At 42.9% G+C, this 21785-nt stretch overlaps 2 protein-coding genes across 4 annotated transcripts; one reads left to right on the top strand and one right to left on the bottom strand.

Annotated features, from left to right (window-relative positions):
- Positions 1 to 4964: 4964 nt before the first annotated feature.
- On the bottom strand, positions 4965 to 8619 carry lmo4a (LIM domain only 4a). 2 transcript variants are annotated; one of them, XM_028025273.1, is made up of 5 exons: positions 8391 to 8619; positions 6716 to 6978; positions 6191 to 6287; positions 5968 to 6111; positions 4965 to 5457 (listed from the first exon to the last, which is right to left on the bottom strand). In XM_028025273.1, exons 2-5 carry the CDS (start codon positions 6943 to 6945, stop codon positions 5449 to 5451), a joined length of 480 nt encoding a protein of 159 aa, XP_027881074.1. In that variant the 5' UTR covers positions 6946 to 6978; positions 8391 to 8619; the 3' UTR covers positions 4965 to 5448. The 2 variants fall into 2 exon arrangements, with proteins under 2 accessions (XP_027881074.1, XP_027881073.1); XM_028025272.1 differs by having other exon boundaries at positions 6716 to 6951; positions 8391 to 8618.
- Positions 8620 to 11415: 2796 nt separating this feature from the next.
- lrsam1 (leucine rich repeat and sterile alpha motif containing 1) lies at positions 11416 to 20876 on the top strand. 2 transcript variants are annotated; one of them, XM_028025265.1, is made up of 25 exons: positions 11416 to 11685; positions 12679 to 12889; positions 12990 to 13046; positions 14682 to 14726; positions 14821 to 14898; positions 14966 to 15034; positions 15103 to 15187; positions 15254 to 15375; positions 15460 to 15550; positions 15702 to 15811; positions 15881 to 15910; positions 15988 to 16110; positions 16724 to 16863; positions 16941 to 16985; positions 17152 to 17222; positions 17350 to 17449; positions 18088 to 18175; positions 18244 to 18318; positions 18444 to 18524; positions 19034 to 19129; positions 19246 to 19344; positions 19417 to 19548; positions 20083 to 20149; positions 20224 to 20423; positions 20591 to 20876. In XM_028025265.1, the coding sequence occupies exons 2-25, from the start codon at positions 12818 to 12820 to the stop codon at positions 20711 to 20713; spliced, it is 2199 nt and encodes a 732-aa protein (XP_027881066.1). In that variant the 5' UTR covers positions 11416 to 11685; positions 12679 to 12817; the 3' UTR covers positions 20714 to 20876. The 2 variants fall into 2 exon arrangements, with proteins under 2 accessions (XP_027881066.1, XP_027881067.1); XM_028025266.1 differs by having other exon boundaries at positions 12753 to 12889.
- The last annotated feature ends 909 nt before the right edge of the window (positions 20877 to 21785 follow it).

Below are 21785 nucleotides of genomic sequence, written 5' to 3' on the forward strand. Positions count from 1 at the left end.
ACTGTTGGCTGAATGTTGCTGATTATCCAGGACTGAAGCAGGAGGAGGCAGAGAAAACAGAAATCCATATCTAAACGTTTAACTAACTCAGAGCTAACGCATTTTGATAGCTTGAAATATTTAGCTCTGAGCCAATGTTAAGCTAACTCTGAGCTAGCTTAATATTTAGCACTATCTATTAGCTAAATCTTTAATTTGGAAATTACATATTTATTCAATTAATATTTAACAAGCTTAGAGAAAAACAAAATGTCAGAAATATTAAGAGCTAAGTAGTTAGCTTGACCACTAAATATTTATCTTGCTAATAAAATATCAAACTTTAAACTGATTTTAATAGATAAATGAACTTGGTGAAAATATCTTATTATTTTCCATATTGTTGTGTAAATTCTGATGTTTGGTTCTGAACCGCCTCTGTGGTTCTGATGGTTCTGTTGGACTCGCTGCGCGTTAATCTGCACGTTTCTCTGTGACTCACTGTGAGAGTTGAGAGCTGCAAATTGCATCTGTTCCTAATTAAAGAGTGCTAATGAAAGCCCGTTCTCCTGGCGGGCCCGGTGGGCCCGGTGCCGCCCGGCCCGGCGGGTCGCCGCGACGCTCTGGAGGAGGAAGAGGAGGAGGAGGAGGAAGAGGAGCCGGTCCGGCTCAGCGGCTGAAGGTCGGCTGGTCGGTCCGCACGTTGCTCCGGTTCCAGCAACCTGCAGCAACCGCAACATTTAAAAAAATGAAGTTTCTGCCAAAAGACAAAAAAACAACTTTTCTATAAAAACTTGGTGATTTCTGGGTCTGAAAAGTGGAAAGTTTTTGACTTTTGAAGTTCTGACATGTTTTACAAAACCTCCAGGATTTGGGGGGAAATTTTCTATCCATAATGACTCTAATAAGCAGTGTTGTATAAAGTACTGAAATCTCAGAGTCAAGTAAAAGTACAAGTACCTCTCCAAAATATGACTTTGGTAAAAGTCCAAGTCACTGACTGAAATGTTACTTGAGTTAAAGTCTTAAAGTATCTGAAACTTCTTGTACTTAAGTATGGAAAGTACTGTAAAAATGGATGTACTCAAGTAATGTAATGAAAAGTACAAGTAAAAAGTAAAACAAAGCAAATGCAGTTTGAATGACATTTTTTATATTTTGGTAAACTTGTCAAATACACTTAAAATAATGTACACAACCAAGTGCAGGCAAAATGAAACCTGCTAATAGATATACCTGCAGGCATCATTTAGTTAAGAAAATGAGGTGCTTTACCTATAGCACAAGGTTAACTTAACCTGCTTTACAACTGAACCAGCTTCTTAGTAAACCCTCCAGGACAGAAAATACTAAGTTTTTGTAAGCCTCAAGTTTTCCCTTCAAGTAAGGTCAGTGCTGAAAATGAGAAAAATAAATAGTACAGAAAATGCGGCCAACATGAAGAAAAAGATCTGTTATGATTACTCTACTTCACAAATCAGTGAATCAGTCAATGCTACAGTCAGTAGGTGGTGCACACAACTGGTCATTATGCAAAAGAAAAAAAGAATTGGGAGGGAAATGCAGCTTATTGGCATCTGTAAACCTGGTTTTGAACTTGCATGCCTTTCCTATATTCGTTAAATTTAGTCTAAATTGCTATCGCTATGGCTTCTGTCCCCCCTTGAACAGAGGAGTCTAGGTAGCCTGCTACAGTCAACATTAAGCCTAAGCTAAATACACCACGTATGGAACTGAAACAATGCCAAACAAAGTTCATTTATGGTCAACGTTTCACAATACAGTAGTGTCTAGTGACCAAGCTATAGTTACTGAAACAGGAGGATTATAACCATTTCATAAGACGTTACCTCGATGTGTTTCTTCAAGTTGGACGGGGAGTTTTTGTAAGATAGAATTTCCACATCTTCGGGCAGGAATAACATAAACTGCATGCGATACGACGAATCTTTAACACCCACGAAAGAGTATATTGTGTTTAAATAAGGCCATGGGCTCTCATCACCAGCTGGTGGTTCCCCTGGAGCCACCAGCAGTCGTTGTGGTCTCCGTCTCCTCCTCCATGTGGCTGCTGCTGATTGCGAGACTTGCTTTGTGTTTAATGGGAGGAGCTAAACAGGTGTATCCTATTGGAGGTGATGAACAAGCCCAGGCAAGCAGGCTACGGACTTTGTTCGGTAGCCTACTTGCTAATCAGTAGGTGGGTCAAAACACTTTGTTTCTCTCTCTCGCTTTTTTGTAACGAGTAACTAAACCACACATTGAAAATGTATCGGAGTAAAAGTACGCAATTAAGTTCGGAAATATAGTGAAGTAAAAGTGAAAGTCATCAAAAATTTTCATACTCGAGGAAAGTATGAAGTACTCCAAAATATACTTAAGTAAAGTAGTGAAGTATTTTTACTTCGTTACTATACAACACTGGTAATAAGGACAATATTTAAGAATTGTTCAAATGTACAAACATAAAAATTAGATTTAAATTCCGTATTTAAATTAAAACTTAAATACATAAATCTGCTGCTGCTTCCTAAAAACATTAAGTTACACAGTTCACAGTTTTTCCTCTAACTTTTTTATGGACGTCCTTCCAGACAGTCTGCAGACAGATGATGTGGTGATCGTCTCCCCCTGGTGGCCTGGAGGCTAACGTGTTTAAGTTTTGGTTTTATTTCCTGCAGTTTTATTTTGTTTAAGTTTGAATTATTTTGTGTGTTTTGGAGTTAGCATCATTCAGGTTTTAGCCCCTGCAGGCCACCGTACTCTAAACAGAGACGACTCCAGGAAACTGTTCATGTCCTCTGATCCAGATCCAACTTCAGACAGGAACCGGTTCCTCCAGAACCAGAGGAGCAGAGAGGTTCTGCTGGTCGGTTCGGGTCGGTTCGGGTCGGCCTGTTGGCTCTGGGAGCAGCAGAATAAACTCCAGCAGCGATTCTTGATGTTTCAGATTCATTTTCAGGTTTAATGAGACGAATGGAGCCGTGTGTGTGTGTGTGTGTGTGTGTGTGTGTGTGTGTGTAGGGGTGTGTGTGTGGAGATGCTGCCAGCGCTACAGGACTTTTTAATTACAACTCCACATCCCGGCCTGCTGACGTCTGGGGAACCGCTTAATTAAAATCCTCATTATTTTACTTTTAATTAGTTCCCCTCCTTTGTTTCCTCTCTCCATATGGCAGCGCTCTCCAGTCAGATCAGCTTAATTGAGCTAATTAAGTTGATCAGTTTAATTATTCAAAGTGTTCTGATTGGATGGAGGAGTTACTGATTCAGACTCTTTATGATTCCCAGTGGATCCATTCAACCCGACAGAACCAGAACCAGAACCAGACGGTTCTGTTCGGAAACATGGATCCTTTAAATCCAGAACCGCTTCACACCGACACAATTAATAAGAATTTATTATTTATTTAGGATTTATTACACAGACTAAATATTTAGGTAGCTAATATGAAGTTAGCATGCTAACTAATTAGCTGTAAATTAAATATTTTCTAAGCACTCAGTTTGAAGCTAAATATTTAGTTAGCATGCTAAATATTTAGCTTCAAATAGCATGCTGACTATGCTAACTAATTGTTAAACATTAAGCTAGCATGCTAGCTGAATCTTTCCTTCAGTTCTTTTAAAACACCTCGGCTCTTTATCCATGCAGTGAAACTAATTTCTACAGATGTTTGTTGAATCAAAAGTTTAAATCATTTCTTGTTCAGGCAGCAGAGAGACGATGAATCATCCAGAAACCGGGTCGAAACCGGGTCGGATGTGTTTGGTAGTTCAGAACCGCTCTGAGTGCTCTGCTCTCCGCGCGCCGCCTGGTGACCTGAAGGCAACGCATGTCTGCTCAGGAGGAGCAGAAGACAAATTCATTACAGCATGCTAATCAGTTTAGCCGCAGCGATCTTCATGTGTTGGTTTTGACGGCGGGGGTCTGCCGCCTAACGAACCGCCTCGCCTCCTGCAGCTCAGAAATAATTAGCAGCAAAGCGAAGCCACAGAGGAAAAGGTCAAAGGTTAAAATCCAGACCCACAGAGACAGAGAGGATTTGTTTTTCTTTCTATAAACATGTTTATTTTTTTCTTCCTGAAGCTGCTGGAGAAATGGAGCAAACAGCAACGTCAAGAAAAGAAAAATCTGGAAATAAATACGATGAATATCTAAACTCTTCGTCACAAAGTCGATAAAAACTGAAAACAAAAATTCTATAAGATCATATAAAGCCTGATCTGAAGTTTTTATTATGGATTCACTATAAATCGGCACAAATATCGGAATCAGTCCGATAAATAAAACTGGATCCAGTGACGCAGCAAAGGATTGTGGGAAGTTTACGTCAAACAGCAGTGAAATATATTTATAATATCTGTAGATGTCGGTTTTCAGCCATGACAGGAATATTTATGTTCATTTCTCCAGTTTTTATTCATTTGTGAAATATTTTTCTGCTTTCTGTTAGTTTTGAATCATGTAGAATCTAAAATCTGATCAGAGTTTGGTGATTTATTATTTATTCAGACATTTTATTGCAGTAAATTCAACAGGAAAACTCACATTGCAGCTTTAACTTCTTTCTCGTTCTGATGATGTCATAGTTTAATAAAACAAAGTATTTTTGTGGAAACGTTTGTAGAGACAAAACTTTGAGTTTTCTCTTTAAAAAGAAAAACTTATCAGGTGTTAATAATGAAAACTGTTTTCTTACAAAAGAACAAAAACAGTGATAAATATTTAAAGATGAATATTTACTATTTTAATAAGATTTCAGTTTGTTTTTAATCTTTTTGCCCCAGGTAAAATAAAAAGTTTCCATCTGCATCGGCTTCTTCTGCTGGGGCCAAATCTGTGCTAAAACCAGCTACAGTCAGGGGCCGCGCAAAATCAGTCCATGGGCCGCAAACGGCCCCCGAGCCACACTTTGGGCACCGCTGTTTCTGAGCAGCAGATATGAATAATTCTGCTTACATAACAGAAGATTCATGTCAGATAATTCAGTAAAAATCGTTTTATTTTCAGGATTTTTTGTTTTTAATGGAGATTTTTGACAAATTTGCATAAAAACTGAAACCAGAGAAACAGGAAGTTGGTCCTGCGGCGGCGAGACGTCGGCCAGGCGCTCACACAGGCGGCGGAGGAAGTATCATGATGCGGGCTTGACTCCAGTCTTCCAGCCTCTGACTGGTCCAGGATGTGTCCAATCAGAGACCATCATTTGGAGCTGCAGCGGTCTAGTCAAAGTTCAAACCTCAAGTTTTCATCATTTCCTGGTAAACCTCGGAGGACTTCCTGTTGTGTCCCAAACAAACTTTATTTACAAGAAGAAGAGCGTCCACTGCTGACCGGACCGGACCGGACCGGCTGTCGGGTTCACTGGGTGCGTTCAGGGGGAGGAAGATGATGATGAAGGACGGCAGCAGACGGGGAAGAAGAAGAAGAAGAAGAAGAAGGCACGTCTGGCTCCATCGTCTTCCTCAGCAAACCTGGAACCAGAAACACCGACATGTTGGAAGGATTTCTGCTCTTATTTACTTCCATACAGCAGTTACGCTGCGTAACCATGGCAACAAGGAATTGTTTTTACAGCTGGGGTCGATCATCATAAAAGCGGCTAATACCTGAACTTTGACCCCAAATCAAAGAACAGATACAAATGTGTCAAAAATAATACAAAGAGTTGAGAATGTACGGAAAGCCATTAGTGTCAAACATAATACACATTAAGAGTTGAGAATGTATGGAAAGCCATTAGTGTCAAACATAATACACATTAAGAGTTGAGAATGTATGGTAAAACATGAACTGTAAATAACAGGATGTTGTGTTTCTCCTGGTTGCCATGTTGTGAAGCTGCAGCTGGTTTATGGATACAAAACTATTCACACCTTCTGATTTCCTTTTGTTTTTTCATGTTCAATGTTTAAGATCAAACACAAAACTCAGTTTTTGACTGAAGGTTTTTATCAGTAAGAGAAAAACATCAGCTGACTGACCTTCTGATCGGCCATGATGCTGCCGCCCTGCAGCGCCACCAGGGCGGCGCCGGGCCGGTCCTGTTCGCAGAAGATCGTCCCGTTGACATAGTGGAAGCGGTCGCCGGGCACCAGCCGGTTCCTGCAGGTGGCGCAGCTGAAACACTGGGGGACAGACGGTAACCGGTCAGTAACCCGTCAGACAGCAGGGGGCGCTACACAGCTTCTGCTGCGCATCACCAACCTTCAGGTGGTAGACGCTGCTCTGAGCCCGCATCACCAGCTCACTGGCCGGGATGGACTGTCCGCAGGCGCTGCAGGCGCCGCTGTGGCCGAAGAGCCTGAAACACAGAGTCCCACATCACCATGCTGCCACCACCGAGCCTCACAGCAGCTACCAGCTACACTAAACCCAACCAGATGTTAGTAGTATGTTAGCATGTCCTGTTAGCACAGTCTTCAGTCAGAGGCGTCTTCAGATTGGTTGGAAAGCTGACTGCTACAGGAAATCCTCAACATCAAATCAAGTTTTATTCAATTAAAAATCAAATGCTACAAATATTAGCACTGAAGCTAGTTTATAATACCTGCTAGCATCCAGGCTAAAGGCTAAAAACATTAGCACTAAAAGTAAATGCTACAACAACACTGATGCTACAAATAAACTAATAAAGTTTCATTCAACTGAATTGAGGGTCAAACCAACCGGAGGTCAGAGAGTCTGGTTTGGACCCGGTCCGGTCCGGTCGGGTCCGGTCGGCCTGCCTACCTGATGTAGTCGTTCTTGCAGAGGATCATGCCCCCCTTGCTGTAGCAGATGCTGCTGAACTCGCCCAGCTGGGCGTGGCAGCAGGAGCATTTCAGGCAGCGGGTGTGCCAGTAGCGCTCCATGGAGAAGAGCAGGAAGCGGTCGGCGATGCGCCCGCCGCAGCCCGCGCACGCCCGGGCGGCCGCCGCCCCGCTGCCGCCCAGCACTGCCTCCACCCTGCTGTTCACCATGGCAACCTGGAGGAGGAGAGTACGGCTCTGAATCTGCATCAACACGGAGGACAATAAAATCATTTCAGGATAAAACAGGAAGATTTTATTTTATTTTGATAAGTTCAGTCCGATTTTCACCATGATGTTCATTTATGTTTTATTTTTTACCTTTAATTTGAAAGGTTTTTCATTGAGATACAAGAGACTAGTTTTAAATAAAACAAATAAAATAATTAAGTGAACTAATAAATGTCACAGCTTCAAACTAATTATTTAGCTAATATCTAAACTCAGCTGCAGGTAACAGGAAACTAAATATTTAGTATCTGCAAGTCATTTTACATATTAGCTAAATATTTAGCTCCACTAAGCAAATATTCAGAATTAAACTGTTTGCTAACATTTACTTAGCAAACTAAACATTTAGACTGGAGCTAACTGTTAACTCTGAAGCTAAGTGCTTAGCTTGCTAATTAAACAGTCCAACCATAAAACCGGAAGTAGAATTTATAAGTTTATAACTTTCTCTACTTTATTGTCAGGATTAGCTAAAGACCCTAAACTAGTGAAACTACTTTAGTCATTCATTAAAATGTTGATGTTTAATTATATTTCGAAAATAGTTTAAATTAGTTTTTTCCTTTTATTACATTTTTGAGTCGAACTTTGACCTTTGTTATGTTGGCCAGAGGTTTGGACCCGCCCTCCAGAAAACGGCACCTGGAAAAAGGCGGAAATCGCCATGGCAACGCTCTAACTCAGACCGAGCCTTCATTCTGCTTTCCAGCGGCTGATTTAGCAGAAACCACGTCTGGGTCGGCCCGTCCAGCGGAACCAGACTCTGGGTTACCGGGTCAGAACCAGCTGCTTCTTGCTGAGCCCAGTGACCGTCAGACGGTCCTGTTAGCGCCGGTAGCGTCATCTCGCGAATGATGCCCCCTGGTGGCCTGTATAGAAACAACCACTCCCCTGTGACCCGAATGAAGGACCAGAACCGATCCGAACTGGACCGGACCTCCAGGATGCTCAAACACTTTTAGCTGCTTAAAAATTGTGTTTTGATGCATTTTGTTCACTGAGAATATTTATTAAATTCAGTTTGAAAACTAAAATAAATCTAAACAAACATTTATTTTGTCTTTCTGGCATTTATGAAAATTAAATGTATTTATTTGCATCATCACCTTCCTAAAATTATGGACAAAGTCATTTTTCCAAAAGTGATTTTGGCAAAAAATAAATAAATAAATAAAATAAATACTTCAGAAAAAAAGGTGACAATATTTTTATAGTAAATGTATCTTTAAATACTATTACAGATAGTTTCTGTTTTTAATTTAAGAAAAGTAAATAAATAAAACAAATAACCTAGTATTAATTTAAACTATGAAACATTTCTGCTTCCTGTTCCTGGCCCAGCAGACAGAAAGCAGAAGTTCTGGTCCGGATCGGTTCCGACTCACCTCCTGCTGGAAAAGCTGCTGCTGGTTCCGTTTGGTCCTCAGGGATCCGAACCGGCAGCCGGAGGAATTGCTCAGCGGCTGTTTTGTCCTGTGGAGGGCGGGAAGCGGAGCCGAACCTCCTCCATATAAATCCTTCTGGATCGGAACCGGACCCTGGAAGTCCGGCAGCGGGTCTATCCTGTTCAGCGCTGCTTTTCTGCCTGAGGTTTAAAACAGACTGAAGCCACGCCCTCTGACGTCACGTGGAGGTGTGGCTTCCGCCCCAGCTGCGGTTTCCTTCCCGGCCGCCAGAGGGCGACATTTAAATCCTTTATTACCGTGAAAACACGACGATAGAGATGTTTTAAATCCAAAATACGGAGCAGAAATCATTATTTTATGTTAATGTCAAATATTAACCTATAAAATATTTTTAAAATGAAGTTAAAGAACTTCCAAACTCCCTTTGTATCGCAGAAAAACTGTCCTGAGAAAGAATCTGCATCATTTATTTAACTATGAAATCAAGAAGAAGAGAGAAGATCAGTTGAATTTTGACATTTATGGAACATTAAAGTCAAAATTAAAAACATTAATTTAACCAGAGCAGAGGTTTGAAATCATGACGCAGTAAAACGAAGCCGCTGGGTTTCCCAGCGGAAAATAACTTTTAGTGATTTTTATCCTGAATGTTTGTGGAAAACAAACTGATCTGTTAGAAGGTAAAACAATAAATAATCTCAGTCAGATTAACACCGGACTGGAACCAAGTTTATAATTAATTTTGACTAATTATTTGATGTTAAACAACTATAAATAAAAATATGCTTTATAATTCTTTTAGATAAATAAATAAAAAACAAATAACAAAAAGTTTAATCAAATTTAAAATTGTATTAGATGGATGTCATAATTTTTATGTTTTTCATAATTATTCAAATGCAATGTAATTTACTTCATGCTTTTTACTTTATTTTATTTAAACTAACACTAATTTTTAAAACCATATATAACACATAATTCAATAAATATTAGTTCTTATTTTTCTGGTTTCCAGTTTTTATTAAAAATAAAACAAACATGTTATTTATTTTACAGCATTTTGAATTTTCTCTGCCGCCCGCTGAGCAGAGAGCGCCCTCTGCTGGACAAACTGGACAATTCTTCCAGTTTGTAAAAAGTCGGATAAATGCGAAAAAAATAAAATATATACACAAATGATCATAATATATCTTGCTTTATTTATAAATATTAAATTATTTTTAGGCTGCTCATGTTCCCGTTTTAAATGAAAAGAAACTTAATTCTATGTTTCCATTTATTACTATTTTTGTTTAATTTAATTCAAATAATTTTTTATTTTCATTGTTTATTGTATTTTATATCTTTAACTTCTTATCTTTGTGCATTGTTTTATTCTACTGTGATTTATTTTCTATTTATTTATGTTTCTATCTTTTTAATTACTAACATTACCCAATACTTAAAAACATGAATATTTTTTACTTTATTTCATTTATAATATCTGTTGATTTGTTTTTGTTTTTTGTCTCTTAAACAGAATTATTTCTCTACATTCGTTTTAAACATGTTTCGTGATTTTGACCTGAATTTAACTTTACATTAAAATGTTTACTGATGTTTAAAAGAAATATCGGGTCTGAACTCCGGGCTGTAGATGGCGCTGTTCATCATATCATCCTAATTATGTGTCCAAGGTGGTGCATTCAATTCCAAGTAGGAGTTTTGATTTTCTTGTTGAATATCTTGGTTTTAATGATCCATAAAGTCAAACTTACACCTTGAAATCAAAAGCAGCTTTTCTTCACATCCATCCAGAGTTTTTAGCTCCAGTTTTCTACTAGCAGAAAAACAAAAAGGTTTGTTTGTTTGTTGTTAATTGGTAATTTGCTACATTTATAAAATCCTTTCAATCGATTCTATTGAAACTTCCGTCTCAGAACATTATGAAGCATTTTTAATAAAACGTGTTTCGCATTGTTTTTATTTTAAACCGATATCGGGCGGAGATTCCCCCTTCTGAAGTTTATTGATGAGCTAACTTGAAAGCAGCATCAGTTATGATTGATTAAACCTGCAGTCAAACCATAAATAAATAAATATGAACTGGCTGCGCTTCTATACTCCATGTTACGGTCGCCGTTTCCGATCATGTTGCATTCAACAACACCCCGTAAATTAAAAAGCTACCCTGAATTAGCTGCTAATTGATCAAACCAGGAATCTGCCAGTTAAATCTGATATTAATATTTAAGTATTCTCTTAAATATTTCATACTCCTGTTTTACATTGAAGGACAGATATTTAGATTAGTAATAGTTTAATTAAAACCGTAATAAGTGTTCTACTATTAATAAAAAAGTATATAATTTACATAGATGTGTCAATGATATGTCAAATACACACAAAATGTCTAACTCAATAAAATAAGAATTAATTTCATGTTGAACAATTACCCTTATTGGTGTTTAGGCTAAGATCCGATTTAATAAACAGTAATAATAGTGTAACTAACATAGAACTTAGTCTCCACTTCATACCTTGCACATGTACATAGCTAAATAACCTCTATTTTACTGTCATTCCTGCACTTTATATTTTATATTGTATTTTATTTTATTCTGGAGTAACCTCATAACATTGGAACCACAAACATTGTCCTGAGCCGTATGTATACACCCTGTGCATGCAAAATGACAATAAAGTCAGTCTAAGTCTAAGTCTAAGTAATGAATCATTTTAATTACTAAACATCAACAGGAGCATAACCACAAACATACGATTTGCTTTTGCTGTTAAATACATCAGTCGTGATAAGAGTGTTTTGGGGTGAATTACGGTAAGTGTGTAGAGGTGCGTTTTAGAGATTTACTACAAAAGATTAAGTAAAATGAGCTAAAATAAACTTCAGTGAATGTTTTTCTTCCCTTCAGGTTTATTTGACACGGTTGCCACTCGGAACATGGCGGAAGTATCGTTTCTGTTAGCGAACAGGGCGTTTACGTGGCCGTAATAACCAGCGTAGAGACGCAGACAGTTTATCAGTGTTGCTGTAGTGAATTCAGCTGGTTTCACAGGGTGACGGAGACTCAGCCTGTCGGTGCTTAGAGTAGAAAAGTTGCTTTAATTATTAACCGAGATATAACTGAGGTATAACTTTAGAGAGATGTACGTCCTTTCTGACAGCGGCATTAACCAGTTAGTAGTTAGCAAATATCGGAAGCTCTTTTAAATTTAAGGTCTTCAACCTTTAAATAAGTGAAACCGGAAACAAGTCAACGCCGAGGCTGAGCCTGTGAGTGTAAAATATATTTATTATATCTCTAAATATTAGCTACATGTCGTGTTTGTGATGTTTTCCGGGATTTCTGACATGCTAGCTCTGCTAGCATCGGGTGTTTACCGTAATGATGAAGGTTAGCATCCTCCTCCTCCTCCTGTTTGTTACTGTCAGGTTCTGATGGGTCGTTTATCCGTTACTGGGTTTTTATGGAGAACCAGAACCAGTAGAGAACCACAGCTAACTTAAGGAGTCAGTTAATATGATGTTAAACCAATATTTTATTTAAAAATGAGATTATAGTAAGAACATAAATAGATAAATTTGCCAAAAACATAATATAGTATCTTAGCAACAGCTGTAATATTAGCTTAAAATAAAATAACAGTTTCTTAAGCATCTATTCTCAGTATTTATAGTTCCAACCTGAATTGATTTGTGGGATTTTTGTTGATGGGAAATGATGAGTCCGTCCCACCACTCAGAGCACCAACATGTAATCAGATTACCTGATCCATTACATCCATCCTGTTTACGAGCCGACTTCCTCCAGGAGCTTCTCTTCATTCTGGGCTGAAATCAATCCCAGATTGATCAGATTACATCCATACACGGTTAATAAATAAAGTCAGTTCAGGTTAATCTGCTAATTTCAATTCTGAATCAGAAATATTTGGTTATTTTCCAAACATCAAATCCCAGAGTACGACGTCAATATCGGTATCGGTCCAATATTAGTCATTTTTTTAATATATCGTATTGTTTTAATAAGTAAAACAATGTTTATTTCCATCTTGTTAGTATTTCAGGAGCGTGTTGGTCATGTGACAGTGAGGCCGCAAAGGATTATGGGATGGCATTAAAAGCTCAGGCAAATGAATAATATTGATAAATATCGGATATCGGTGCGTCTAAACTTCCTCTGGTTCTTAATCTGAATCGGCAGATCGGACCTCAAAGAAACCCAGAAACCGGTTCTGACTTGATTGGTGCATTTCTAACCCACAGGGTCAAAAATATTCATACGGGCTTCATACGAGGGAAGTCCTGGTTAAACTGGTTCCTGTTTGGTCGGGTTCCAGCTGTCCGTCGGTCCAGTGGGACCAGCAGCTGCACTGCGGCGGTTCTGGACGGGACGGGCGTCAGGATGCCTCTGTTCTCCAGGAGGAGGAAGCCCAGCGAGGATTCCAAGAAGAGGCTGGAGCATCAGCTGTATTGGGTGAGAACCGGGCCGGTCCGGGTCCGTTTGGACCAGAACAGAGCAGAACCTGCTGGTTTCATGATGGATTAAATCTTACGGTTTCTCACCTGACCTGCAGTCCAACCAGGAAGGAGCCGACGACATCCTGGACGTCTCAGCCTGCGAGCTAACAGAGGTGAGGAATTGCTAGCTACTAGCTGCTAGCTTGATGAGCTAACAGAGGTGAGGAACTGCTAGCTACTAGCTGCTAGCTTGATGAGCTAACAGAAGTGAGGGCCGCTAGCTACTAGCTTGATGAGCTTGCAGAAGTGAGGAGCCGATAGCTGTGAGCTTGATAAGTTAGCAGAGTTGAGGAGCCGTTAGCTTGATGAGCTAACAGAGATGAGGAACTGCTAGCTACTAGCTGCTAGCTTGATGAGCTAACAGAGGTGAGGAACTACTAGCTGCTAGCTTGATGAGCTAACAGAGGTGAGGAACTGCTAGCTACAAGCTGCTAGCTTGATGAGCTAACAGAGGTGAGGAACTGCTAGCTACTAGCTGCTAGCTTGATGAGCTAGCAGAAGTGAGGAGCCGCTAGCTACTAGCCGATACCTGTTAGCTTTATGAGCTAGCGAAGGTGAGCAGTCGCTAGCTACTAGCTTGATGAGCTAACAGAGGTGAGGAACTGCTAGCTACAAGCTGCTAGCTTGATGAGCTAACAGAGGTGAGGAACTGCTAGCTACTAGCTGCTAGCTTGATGAGCTAGCAGAAGTGAGGAGCCGCTAGCTACTAGCCGATACCTGTTAGCTTTATGAGCTAGCGAAGGTGAGCAGTCGCTAGCTACTAGCTTGATGACCTAGCAGAAGTGAGGAGCCGATAGCTGTGAGCTTGATAAGTTAGCAGAGTTGAGGAGCTGTTAGCTTGATGAGCTAACAGCTCGTCACATCTACTGCTACAAACTGGAAGTTGTGGTTTTGATTCCAGCTTCCTCCTCTCTGTAGTTCTGCTGGTCTCTGAAGCTCTTGGTTCAGTTCTGGGTGACCTTTGACCCTGACAGTTGGTCCAGTCAGTCAGCTGACCCTGTGGCTGAGGATGAGTCCAGAAACTGGGAAGTGAAACCGAAATCCCAGTTAGCTGCTGGTAAATCAACCCAACAAACCAGTTTGGTTCTGTTTCGCCTCACGGACCGATCCAACGGATCGCTGCGGTCCAGAACCGCACGACTCTGATGGGAAGTTTGATGAAATTTAGAATATTAGAAACATAATTCAAGAGAAAAAACAAATAGAAAATTAATAAAGATGCTGCAGAAACACCGCTAGCTTAGCTCAGCTAACCGTAAAGCACTGATCATAAACATTAGCAATGCTAAAGCTAAACGCTACACCAACATGGTATTTAGCAGAAGCTAACGCTAATAAGCATTATTTTCTGCACCTCATCACAGCTGGAGGCCATGAGGAGAGAAAACGACGTGGAAACGTCTCAACAGTCGATAATCAAAACGTTGAACTTTATTCCACACAAAACAACCTTCATTTAGGGGAAGCTAAGTTAAGCTAAGTAAATGTTTTCATAGTTAGCAAAAATGCTAGAGCGCTAACTGAAACATTAGCTCTGCTGTTAGCGGATTAGCAGAAGTGTTCCTTAAACCGGTCCTGCCTCCCGGTCCAGAACCTCAGAGATGGTTCTGATGGAGGTCAGACATTTTGTTTTTCCTGCTTCATACTGCCAGACGGGTTCTGTTTGGTTCTGTTAGGTTCTGTTGGTCCGAATCAGCAGAATGTGCTCCACCTGTGTCTCTTCAATGTTTCTGTTTTTCTTTCTGCAGCTGCCGACCAAAGTCTTCTCCATCTGCAAGGTCCAGCAGAAGAAGGTAAGAAAACAGAGGTTCTGGTTCCGGTTCCAGTTCTAGTTCTGGTTCCGGTTCTGGCTCTGGTTCTGAGGTTCTGGTCATTTTCCTTCCTCAGGTGCTGATCCTGCACACCAATGAGCTGAAGTTTCTGCTGCCTAAAGGATGTGACATCTGTTGCTTAGCAACCTTAAAGGTATCAGCTCGTATTTGACCTGCTGCTGCTCTGATTATTGATTATTGATCAGTTTTCGGCTCTGCAGGTTTTGGATCTGCATGAGAACAAGCTGAGTGTTCTGCCAGAAGAGATCGGGACCCTGACCAAACTGCAGGTACCTTCATCCTCCTCTTAGTCCTTTTCTTCCTCCTCCTCTTCCTCATGTCTCCTTCCTCCCTGTAGATCCTGAATGTGGAGAAGAACCGTCTGAAGGTTCTGCCAGAGTCCGTCTGCAGGCTGCAGCTGCTGCAGACGCTCAACTTGAAGGGTGAGGCGTTTATCTCAGAGACTCAGAAACCCTGACGGTCATTGAACGCATCGCCATGTCTGACAGGAAACTGCCTGATGGAGCTGCCGGCGGCCATCGGCTCCCTGAGCAGCCTGCGAACCCTGGACATCAGCGACAACAACGTCCTGCAGCTGCCCAAACATCTGGCCCACATCCGCACCTTAGAGGTGAGGCAGCAGCTGCTGCAGCACTGCAGCGCGCCGAGGCAGCTCTAATTAAATATGTGTGTGTGTGTGTGTGCGCGCGCGCAGAGCTTCACTCTGGATGCTGCTAGCATGACCTACCCTCCTGCCTCCATCTGCTCAGAGGGAACGGAGAGCATCCAACGCTTCCTCTGTGACGGTAGGATCAGACTCAGAGTGGCTAACGGCTACTGCTACATGTTAAAAGCTACATGCTAATGCTACATGCTAAATGGAGATCTAGAAACTCAAATGCAGACATCACCCTACTGCTGTGGAGCTGAACATGAATGTTTTGTTGTTTTTCTCAGAGCTGGGTGAGGAGTACTGCGCTCCGTCTCAGTACCTGCTGCCGGTTCTGGAGAGCGAATGCAGTAAACCCGGTTCTGACTGTCTGGACGGGCTGGAGGAGGCCTGGCAGGTCGGTGTCACAGCCTGACCCCGGCTCAGGTTCCTCTGCGCCGCTAACCGCCGTCTGTTTCTGTTGCAGAGCAAATTCAGCGACTATGAGAGGAGGAAGGTTGGTGATGTCATCACCCTCAGCGCGGCGCCGGCCGGCGGCTCCAGGCTAACGTCTCTGAGTTCTGTTTCCTTCAGGAGCTAAAGCTGCAGGAGAAGCTGGCGTTTGAGCGCCACCTGGAGGAGAAACACAGGGAGCACACACAGCTTCTCCTCATGAACAATTCCCACAAGGAGAACATCCTGAACTCGGTCCGACAGGTAGGAGAGAACCACTGGTTCTGGTTCTGGTTCTGATGGTCTGAGAAACCAGTTGGAGAGAAATCCAGACTCTTTTAAGTTAATTAATTAGAAATCTGTTAACCATAAACTTCTTCGTTTATTCAAGATGCTTTGTGGAAAAATGTTTAAAGTTCTTCAGAGTCCAAACGGATTCGGCTTCAATATGAAAATTCATTGATTACAATATAATTAAAAAACATTATTTCAGTATTTCATCACAGAAAGAAAACAAAACGTTTCTCAGAAAGTTCAATATAACAAAATCTATCAAAAAGATTTTTTAACTACAGAAAAATAATATTATTATCATTATATAAATAACAGATTTTATGTTTATCTACAGAGATAAAAGCAGCAAAAGGTCAGATTAGCAGAAAGTTTTGTGGAAGGAAAATGTTTCTTGTAGGAAAATGGAAGAAGCAGATCAACAGATCATATTCATAAAGTTTGAATCGTTTGGATTAGCTGGTCTGAACCAGAACCAGAAACCCAAACACTGATAGGCTTGGTTCTGAATTACTGTCCTTCCATCGATCCCGATCCAATTCCTGATCCGGTTCCTGTTCCTGATCCGGTTCCTGATCCCGATCAGGACCAGCAGCGCGTGGAGCTCGGGTTCAGCCAGCAGCAGAGAGCTCAGGAGGCCGAGAGGCAGCAGGTTCTGGAGCGGGTCCGACAGGCCGAGGACAACATCAGCGGCCGCATCAGCAGCCTGCTGATGGACAACAGCAGGTAGGAGGCGCTAGCAGCTAACGCTAACACTAGCAGCTAACTGCTATACGATGATGATGATGTGGATGTTTCTCCAGGCAGAAGAAGAGCGCGGAGTTCCTCCAGGCCATGGAGGAGGACCGGTGAGTTCTGATCCGTTACGGTTCTGCTGGTGAAACCGATCCCATTATTTCCACTTAGCTGAAAAACCAAAGAAAACATGGAGGATAAACTTCAGTTTACTGTCTCTGCTCACTGAACTTCTGAAAAACTGAAATCTATAAACCGTCTGGATGTTTGTCTGATCAGGATCCGCATGGAGCAGCTGACGGCCGTCACCCAGGAGGAGGCCGGTTCCCTGAGGAGGAGGGAGGTGGCAGGTACTGGCTGCTGCTTTATGTAGACAGAAGATTATGGTTTTGGTGATGTAAACACCAAAACCAGGTGTTTACATCACCTGGTTCTGGTTCTGGTTCTGGTTTCCTCTGAGTCCGGTTGTGTTTGCAGCTGCCATGCAGAAGATGCTGTCAGACGGCTACACCATGAGTCTCCTGCAGTCGGCCAGCGACAGCCGCAGGCAGAGCCTGGTGTCTGAGGCGCACCGCAGGTTTGACCCCGCTACCAACACACACACGTCCTTGAACGCACCGCCGTGTCCTTAAACTCACTTTCATTTCCTTGAACGCACCGCCGTGTCCCTGAACGCACCGTCGAGTCCCTGAATGCACCGCCCTGTCCCTGAACGCACCCTCGTGTACCTGAACGCACCGACGTGTCTTTGAACGCACCGCCGTGTCCTTGAATGCACCGCCGTGTCTTTGAAAGCACCACCGTGTCCCTGAACGCACCGTCGAGTCCCTGAACGCACCGCCGTGTCCCTGAACGCACCGTCGAGTCCCTGAACTCACCGCCGTGTCCTTGAACGCACCGACGTGTCTTTGAACGCACCACCGAGTCCCTGAACGCACCGCCGTGTCCCTGAACGCACCGCCGTGTCTTTGAACGCACCGCCGTGTCTTTGAACGCACCACCGAGTCCCTGAACGCACCGCCGTGTCCCTGAACGCACCGCAGTGTCTTTGAACGCACCGCCGTGTCTTTGAACGCACCACCGAGTCCCTGAACGCACCGCCGTGTCCCTGAATGCACCGCCGTGTCCCTGAACGCACCGCCGTGTCCCTGAACGCACCGCCGTGTCTTTGAACGCACCGCCTGCTGCTCTGCTAACCCCATCTTCCTCTGCCAGCCTGGAGTCTCTGGACAGGAAGTTCGACAGGATGTTGTCGCTCCAGGTTCTGGACAAGTCCAAGGCCATCGCTCAGATCCTGCAGGAGGTAAGAGGTCGCGCCGCGGTGTCGGTCCCGGCCAGAAGGGGGCGCTTCACAGTGTCTGTGCTCCTCAGGAGGAGATGCAGAAAGCTGCGTTCCAGGCGCTGCAGCTGCAGAAGGACGCCGTCCACGTCTACATCCGCAGCCAGGTGAGCCGCCGCCGCCGCTCTCAGGCGACCTTTGACCTTCGGCCGAACATCTCCGCAGCTCCTCCGGCTGCTCATCCCATCGCCCGTCCGGCCGGTTTAAGCTGCATGTGGCTCTCATTCCTCAGATCAAACTCATTGAGGCCGAACTCATGCAGCTCACTAAGCTGGAGGTGAAGAGACGCAGCCTGGACGCCGAGAGCCTGCAGGTGGGTGGAGCCACTTCCTGTGTGGCTTCCTGTTGGTTCACTTCCTCATGCCGTCCGTCTGTCTGTCCATCCTCATCCTCACTCGGCATCAACGCTTTTTATTTAGAGCTTCGATTTCATGTGTTTCTGGTACAAACATTATAAACATTAATTTTTCAGATTCTTTGTTTATTCAGTAATTTAGCAGCAAAGGGAAAAAGTTTAATTATTTCTTAGAATAATTTCCTTTGTTTTGTTTGTAACAAAATGTACATAGTTCATCTTATAGCCTTTTGGATAATTCTGGTGTTATTACAAAATGTTAATTAATATTCACCGTCACCAAATAAATCATTAAAGAAAATAAAAAGTTTAGTTGTAAATGCTGATTATTTTCAGTTTTATTTTCTCTTTTATATGATTGTTGCATCGTTATTGTTTTATTTTGTTTGTTACAGTTTAGTCTGTAAATCACTTTGTTCAGCAGGACCAGGATTAAAATGCATTTCCCATGATGCTCTGTGTTTCAGGAGGTCCTGGTGGAGCAGCGCACGGCGCTCAGCGACCTGCTGCAGCAGCTGCTGAAGCAGAGGGACCAGCGGGAGCAGGAGCTGCGGCAGGTTCTGGTGAGGAGGCGCAGCGTTGGCTACTAGCGCAGCATTAGCTACTAGCGCAGCGTTGGCTACTAGCGGTGTCTGCTAACGTCAGAGCTTTAGCCGTCACAGTATTCTGTGTTTTCCAGGTGGAGATAGAGAAGAAGTCGGACTCCAGCCAGCAGAACTACTGGATGATCCAGTACCAGCGGCTGCTGGACGCCAAGCCGCTGGCACTCCGGATGCAGGTCTAGTCAAAGCCCGCTGAGCGGTGAGGTTTGATGGGGTGAATGAATGACCTAACGCGGGTTTGGGTGCAGGAAGCCGGTCTGGAGACGGAGCTGGTGAACCTGCTCTGCAGACTGTCGTCTCAGCACTACCTGCCTGTCCTGGCCCACCACCACGTCACCATGGAAACGCTGCGCCACATGACGGCGTCGGACCTCAAGAAGGTCAGGCTGGACCCGAGGTCACAGGCGCCATGTCTGAAGTTACACTGTAAAAACTGAAGAGCCTGTAGGAAGAAAAAAACAGTTCAGGTTCCATTAATTATTATAAAGATCAGCTTCAAACTAAATATTTAGTGATATGTTAGTTAACTGTTTGATAAATTAACAACTTAGCTTGGAGCTAAATATGTAGTTTGCTAAGTTAATATTTAGCTCGCTAGTTAAATATCTGGGTAGGAACTAAATATTTATTATTATTTATATTGCAAACTAAATATTTAGTTAGCAAATTTAAGTTGGAAGCTAATTTTTTATGAAGTTTAATATTTAGTTTAAAACTAACATTGATAAATGAATCATGTGTTTGTGAAAATGAACCTGTTTTATCTAAAAACTTTAATTATTTTTGTTAGTTTTTGTTTTGATGACGTTTCTAGCTAACTAGCGCCGGCTAAGCTAGCAGCAATAGAATGAGCCACCGCTAGCTTAGCGGGTTCAAGTGTATCGTCCAATCAGCAGCTGGTTCTTGTTTTGCAGCTGGGCGTCCAGGAAGCCGGGATCCAGAAAGCTCTGCTGAGCTGGGCCCGGGACCGCCTGCCTGCAGGTACTTGAGAAACACCTGGGTTAAGCCCCGCCCACCCGGCCCTCAGGGTCACTGACCTTCTGCTGCTTCTGCAGGAACCAGCAAAGCAGAAACCCCGACAGGTCTGACCCCGCCCCCGTCTCCTGTGCTGCCCAGCACCGCCACCGCGCCGACCCCGAGCCCGCCGCGGTCGCCGCGGACCCCAGGGACCCCAGGGACCCCCGTCACGCCCTCCGCCCCCACACCGGTGGAGGGGCCGGGCAGCTCAGAGTGCGTGGTCTGCATGGAGACCGGGGTGAGACACCACCTGGGTTCTGCTGGGTTCTGCTGGCTGTGTCCTCAGTCCCCTTCAGTTTTGTATTTTTAATGTTTTACTAACCTGACTCTTCCTGACCAGCTGGTTCTGGTCGGGTTCTGGACGGGTCCAGTCCTCGGGTCTCACCGGGTTTTCCTGTGTTCCAGGCTCAGGTCGTCTTCCTGCCCTGCGGTCACGTCTGCTGCTGCCAGGTCTGCAGCGATGCCCTGCAGAACTGCCCTCTGTGCCGCAGCAACATCTCCCAGCGCATACGGCTCTACCAGAACTAGAACCGGACCGGAACCGGGCCAGAACCGGACCGCTCCCTGTGTATTTATGCATGATCCTCAAGCTGCTGAGGAAACGAGTAAAAACTCTCAGCTGGTTTTAAAGATCCACCAACAGAACCGTGAGACGAGTTTCTGTGGACTCTCTCTGTGGGTCAGAACCGGGCCGGTTGTGTTGGTGCCTCTCATCATGTGAAGCGTTCTGCTGTTTTAGAAAAAGTAGCAGCAGATAGTCGATGTTTCCACGCAGCAGCGGCTGGTTTAGTTTTACACTTTGAGGAATTCCTCCATGTTTATTATTATTGTTACTTTATGAGTTTTAAAAGAATTAAAAAGTTTTAATTAACTCCCATCAGCAGCCTGGTTCGGAATATTAAAGCACTTTAAACTGATCTGTTCCCTCAATCCCACTTTATTCATTTTTAATAAAAAATAGAAAAGACTTAGAAAATATTTAAAGTTTTCAGAAGGCGATGAAAACATGCAGTAAATATATATTTTTGTTTGTTATTTTAGCTTCTTTGTTTTGTTCTCATGCGGTTAATAAGATACAAACTGTTTAATCAGGCTTTTCTGTTCAGAACAGGTGAAGTTCTTTAAATTAGCCGACATTTAATAAATTGGTCATCATTTAAAGATGATTTTCTGACGCTGTTTCTCTAAAGTGCTCTTATCTCTTCAGACAATATCAGGCTGAATGTTTAGGATATTTACACCACATTTAAATGTGACATTTAAAGCTGTAAGACAATAAAATCAAACCTGTAATCATCCTGTGGCTGGAAGCTTTCTGTTGCGTTCAGGAGCCGTTTTTAGGTCTGGATTGTTCAGCGTTAAGAGACCGGAGCGAACAGAATGGACCAACATTCAGAACCAGTTTAAATGTTACTGGGAGTTCTGGGCTCAGTCTTCAAACACCGACCAGACTTTGAAAACCTGCTTTCCTATTAATATGTAATATTGTTGTGTATTTATAAACCGCTGCGTTTGTCTCCAGCATGTCGCCGCTTATACTGCCATCTACTGGTCAGCCTGTGTAGGCTCACGAAAACTAAACTATAAAAATACAGATAAA

Source organism: Xiphophorus couchianus, chromosome 8 (assembly GCF_001444195.1).
Source record: "Xiphophorus couchianus chromosome 8, X_couchianus-1.0, whole genome shotgun sequence".
In the NCBI taxonomy this organism is placed as follows: Eukaryota; Metazoa; Chordata; class Actinopteri; order Cyprinodontiformes; family Poeciliidae; genus Xiphophorus; species Xiphophorus couchianus.